The sequence below is a fragment of the Crocuta crocuta genome, unplaced genomic scaffold, assembly GCF_008692635.1.
Source record: "Crocuta crocuta isolate KB4526 unplaced genomic scaffold, BGI_CrCroc_1.0 scaffold127, whole genome shotgun sequence".
NCBI classification, from domain to species: Eukaryota; Metazoa; Chordata; class Mammalia; order Carnivora; family Hyaenidae; genus Crocuta; species Crocuta crocuta.
The window spans coordinates 11831414-11837058 of record NW_027532008.1 but is presented as its reverse complement, the minus strand read 5'-3'; the positions used below and the strand labels follow the sequence as shown (position 1 = coordinate 11837058).

Genomic DNA, 5645 nt, shown 5'->3' with positions numbered 1-5645 from the left:
TCCCAGCCCAGTGTCCCCCCACCCTGTAAGCTTGAGAATTCAGGACCCTCTATGGGCCCTGGAAGAGGAAGGAGGCAGACAGACAGGAAGGAGGAAAGCCTCCCGCTTTCGGGATCCTGCAGCCCACCAGCTGTGTGACCCTGGGCTGGTTGCTGCCTACTCTGTGCCCCAGTTTCCCCTACACAACCTGAAGCAGATAGACCAGGCTGTGCAGACACATCTTGTGTACTGACTCTCTTTTCCTGGTCCCTCTGAGCCACCTGCACCCTCAGTTCCAGCTCAGGGAGAGAGCCGATGGGTGAGAGGGTGTCCCCCAGCCGGGGAGCATCGCCTGTGTTGCCAGTCATCCACCTGCTGGTGGCACGGTGACAGCCCCCTCCCCTTTGTCCCTTCCTTCCTGTGAGAGGAAGGACAGAGTAACCCAGGGCTGAGGCTCCTCTTTCCCTCTGCCCAGTGAGGGAGCGAAAGCCTCCGTCCTGTCTGTCCACCTCCCTACGTGGTGGGATCTTGCAGTCGGACCTAGTGGGGGAAGCAGTGGGAGCCTCAGAGGCAGGGGAGGCACGTGGCGGGGGGGCCCAGATCATCTTGCCCACCCCCTGCCTCCAGACCAGCGTGCCGCAAGCATTTCCTCGCAGCCATGCACCATCCAGACCTGTGCCCAAGGGAGAAGCTCTTGTATTTTTTTACCATTTTCATTCTTACCAGCCCCGTTTTTATGTTACATATGCAAAGTACTTAATGTATCTGACACATAAAAGTCCTCAGTGGCCACTTGTACAATGAAATTAGCCGGCTTTAAGCATCTGGTATGGACTAGGCATTTGATGTTCATCTTCTCATTTAATCTTTAATCCTAAAGATAAGGTAGTAATAACAATGCTTCTATTATTATTACTGTCGTTGTTACTGCCCATCGGCGCTATTCAGGTGCTTGCCGTGGGCCAGGCTCTATGCTAGGAACCTACTTGGATTGTCTCTGTGCCTTTGTCCTGACATGGGTCCTTTGATCTCCTGGATGTAAATGGGGACATCGGGGTTTGTGGGGTCAGGGGACTTGACCAGGGTCAGCCAGCCAGCCAAGTGGCAGATCTGGGGTTTAGATCCCAGTCAGTCTCAGCAGAGTTGATGTGGACATAGAACCTTCAAGGCCATCTTGGGTCACATTCACCCTGGCACCTGTCTGGTCCAGTGACCCGGAGCCCACCTGCCTCAGAGCCCCGGGCACATGGTATAAGCCTGCTGCCCACAGGCCCGAGGGTCACAGCCTCACCCCGGTGTCTCCTCCTCAGGGGGACCCAACTCCTACCTAGCCCCTGGCCTCTCCCTGACCTCTGTCACCTCCTCCTGGTGATTGATCTGCTGGCAGTATGGCCAGTCCCTGCATGGTCCCCTTGGGGGCCAGAGCTTGTCCGGGACAGAGTCCAGACCCAGTAATTGATTGACCTTTGATTGATGCAGGCAGCGGTTCAAGCCGCAGCCTAGCCAGGCCCGGGAGCTGCCAGAGACCAAGAAATACCGAGTCCAAGTCTCTGTCCAAGTTCAGACACTTTATCTGCACTTCCTCTGAAACTGAGCCACCCCCAGCAGCAGGAGAGGTCCACACACAAGGGCAGTAAATGAAGCTGTGGCTCAGGGGTGCAGGTGGACCGGCAGCGGGAACCATAGGGATGGGGTGTGAGTCCTGGCCGGCTGGGTACCAAGGCAGCACCCTCACCCCCTCACCCCTACGGTTCTTGTTCCCTGGCCAGTCACATGGGGAAGTAATCCCAACCCCAGAACTGCTGAGCGCAGACGCTGTAAAGGAAGAAAAAAAAATGCCTGGCACATAGTAGGAGCTTAATAAAGGTAACATTTCTGGAGTCAGCTCGGTGTGCCAGGCACTGTGCTAAGCGCTTGGCATGTATGAGCTCGGTCGGTCCTCACGGTGACCCTGCAGGAGAGTCCCCATCACGCCTTGGCTGGAGGTTCACGAGGCAGCTCTGCCGGAAGCCAGGCAGTCTGTCCCCAGCCCTGACATGTCATCGCTGACTTTTCACTGCCGTCCAGAAAATGGTGGGGTTTTGTTTCCCCGAATGTCACAGCACCATCCATGTGACTTGCCCCAGGAAAGGCTGACCCCCTCCCCAGGCTGCCACTGGGGGTCCTGCAGCAGCCCCTCACTAGACTCCCAAGATGGAGGGGCCTCTGCTCCCCCACTCAGGGCCCCTCCAGCTTCACGTGGAGCCGGGGATTGTAGGCCTGCCTGACCTTCCCGAGGCCCACAGTCCTCTACCACATCCTCTCGCGTCGGCTTCCGCCCCAGCCAGGGCACTGCCCGCGGGGACCTCTGGCCCATCTGTCCCCAACCCACCCTCCCACCTCTGCGGGGGACAAAGGCTTCAGAACCCTGGGGTCCTGCAGGCTTCCCAGAGCCTCCCCTGTGCTGCGTCACTTCCAGCCCAGACCCGTTTGTGAACTCTACCCCTTGCACAAACACCCTACTCCCAGGACACAAGGAAGGGGGCTGGGCACAGAGCCAATGTGCAGCTTTATGAGCCCGTTTAGGAGCAGGTTGAGGCGCTGGGCTTCCGCTCCTTTCCTTTACTGCTCTGTGACCTTGGGCAGGTCACTTAACCTCTCTGAGCCTCCATTATATAATACAATTATTATGGGGATTAAGTACAATAAAGTTCCCGGCACAAAGACAGATTGTAAAAAGTGGCTTCTATCGGTCATTCAAGGTCATGCAAAGCTTATATAGAACTAGAGAAGGGGGAAGGGAACTGGGAACCCTGAAGAAGGCACAAAGATGAACTAAGTATTTATGTACGAGCTCCCAGACCAGGACATAGGTTTCTGCAGCTCAGCCCCTCAATGTCACTCTACTGTCACCAACACTCACCCCGCCAGCTTGAGGCCTGGGGACTACACAAGGTTTCTTTAGGCTCAGAAAGCCCATTTTAGCCCTGAGACCACTCTCTTCCCAGGAGGCAGTCCGGGCAGGTGTTTGGTTAGCCTGATGAGAGGCCCCGTCGAGTCTGTGCAAACAGTGCCTACATCCATTATGCTGTGACATACACACGTCCCCAGCCAGGAGACAGGGCCTGAAGGCCATCTCTGACCTAGGCACTTACCACAAGGAGGCCAGTCAAGAGAGACATTTAGACAACCACACACACACACACAGTCCCTGTGTCTGCTGGGCCGTTGGTGGAAGGAAACAGACCTGAAATGTGCAGGCACACTTTTACCGCCTTATCAATGTTCCGGCCCTTTCCAGCCACCCAGCCACATCCCTGCCACTCACTGCAGACACCTTGCACAGGCTGTTCCCTGAAAGCTCCCCAGGCCACCTCCCAGAAAACTAGAAGTGGACCTCGGTTCTGTGGCCTCTGGCCCTGCCCTGTGACATGTGGCACCTTCTGCCTCTCCTGGGTGGGGGCAGGAGGAGGAGAGAGATGGGGCCAAGATGTCCCTCGAGCGCCAGTACAGATGCTAGGCTGACCCTGGAGGTGACATCAGAGCCCCCCCACCCCACCCCTGCAGTCTGTACCCCCAGGGTTCTTGAATTCTCTCCCCATGCTGGTTCACATCGCATGCAGTGCAGGGAGACTGTGGCTCCACCCACAGCATTCCACATGTAAGAGGCTGCAAGCCATGTACAGAGTCCCCTGTCATCAGAGGTAACCAAGCAGAAGCCACAGACCGGGAGCCCATTCCAGCTGTAGTAGGACAACAGGCTCCTTGCACTGTGGCGCTCTGACCGGTCAAGTGCGAGGTGTCAGGATGTCCTTAGCCTCTCTCATCCCTCCCACAGATACGACGCCGGCCGGGACGGCTTCATTGACCTGATGGAGCTGAAGCTGATGATGGAGAAGCTCGGAGCCCCGCAGACCCACCTGGGCCTGAAAAACATGATCAAGGAGGTGGACGAGGACTTTGACAGCAAGCTCAGCTTCCGGGAGGTGAGTTGGCTCCCCATGTGGGCAGCGGTGGGGGCCAGGGGGGCTGGCGCTTGACTGTTGAATGGCTCCTAGTTGGCCAAGGGAGGTTCAGTGGGGATCCTAGAGCAGCCACCAGGGGGATTCTGCGGTGCCTGAAGTGAGAAGGAGGGACATCCATTCCGTCATGTAGTAAGCACTTATGGAGTGACTTCTGTATACCTGACCCTTGGGGGTGCGCTTTGGAAGTCCAGAGAAGGGCCTTGAAAGGCCTCCAGGCTCCGAGGGTCCTGGAGTGGGGCGGGGCGGGGGAGACCCAGGGAGTGGAATGGCAGGGTGCTGTGACACAGGAGAAGAGGGGGACAGACGGAGGAAGTGACCTGCGCTGCCGTCCGAGAGGGGCCAGGCTCTGCGCTGGGTGACTTCACACCCTGGATCTCACTCAGTTCTCACTCTGGGACAGGAGCCGTGGGCAAACCTGTTCCCTGGAAGAGGAAGGGGAGGCTCACAGCCTGATAACAGGAGCACTGGACCCCAGGCACAGAGGCCCAGTGACAGGGGTGGCCTCCCTCGGAGAACTAGCAAGAGGCACAGAGGAGGCGGGGCAGGAGAACGGTGTGCGGGGACGAGTCCGGGAAGGAAGGTGCAGGCAGTGCAAGACGATGGTGCGGAGCCAGGACATGGGTTCAAACCCCTCTTCCGTCACTTTCTGCCGCTGAGATGTGGGGCAAGTGTTTTCCTTGCTCTCAGTCCTCCTCATTCTATAAATGGTCACAATCGCATACCTTTAGGACTCAGTAAATGGAACTTTTCAGTTGTTTGTTTATTTGGGGGGATGGGGGGAGAGAGAGAATCCCAAGCAGGCTCCGCATTATCAGCACCGAGCCCGATGCAGGGCTTGAATTCATGAATCACAAGATCATGACCTGAGCCCCCCAGGCGCCCCGTAGTAAATGGAACTTTTGAACAGATTCGATGGGGAACAGTGGAGACAAAGATACGAGGTAGGTTGGGGCCTCTCCGTGGGACCTGAACATAGACCGAGAGGCCTGCAGTAGCCCCAGATCCTGGGAGAGCAGCAGATGGGTCGCCTTTCCTCCCATTATACAGATGGGCAAACTGAGGCCCAGAGCTGGGAGGCAGAGAGCCCGGACCTCTGGCCCCCTGCCCCTCCCTGACACCTCGTGCCGTTTTCCCTGCCGCAGTTCCTCCTGATTTTCCGCAAGGCGGCGGCCGGGGAGTTACAGGAGGACAGCGGGCTGCACGTGCTCGCCCGCCTCTCCGAGATCGACGTCTCCACTGAGGGCGTCAAGGGGGCCAAGAGCTTCTTCGAGGCCAAGGTGAGGAATCGGAGGCCGTGTGGGGCCCGGGGGGGCGGGGGCCCCTGACCCTGGCGCGAGCAGAGGCGGGGTGGCTGGGGTATGACGGGACCCTGAGTTAGCGCGAGGGTCGGTGCTCCTTCCTGTCCCCGCTGAGGCTGCAGACAGGAGACAGGACGCGGACGCCTGGGCGGGGCCCGCAGCGCTCCTGGCTTCTGTCCCCTTCCACCCAGGCCGCGGTCCCTTCCAGCCTTTCCCCTCCCTCCCTGGCCCCCGGGCGGGCGACGGGCACCCACCTTCAGAGCGGGCGTGGACCCCTTTGGGCTGCCCCTGACCGACTTGTCCTTGAACGGTGGGCCCAGGAGACAACAGAGCAGGCCCAGCCCACGGGCCTCACAGAGCCCCC

General features: G+C 58.6%; 1 protein-coding gene across 1 annotated transcript in view; it reads left to right on the top strand.

Moving 5' to 3' along the window:
* The first annotated feature begins 3786 nt into the window (after positions 1-3786).
* EFHD2 (EF-hand domain family member D2) overlaps positions 3787-5645 on the top strand; it is a 2741-nt gene continuing 882 nt past the window's right edge. Inside the window, exons 1-2 of the mRNA XM_077775771.1 lie at positions 3787-3944; positions 5126-5260. Coding sequence (XP_077631897.1) covers positions 3831-3944; positions 5126-5260 — 249 coding nt within the window. The 5' untranslated portion in view covers positions 3787-3830. The remainder of the gene's footprint in view (positions 3945-5125; positions 5261-5645) is intronic.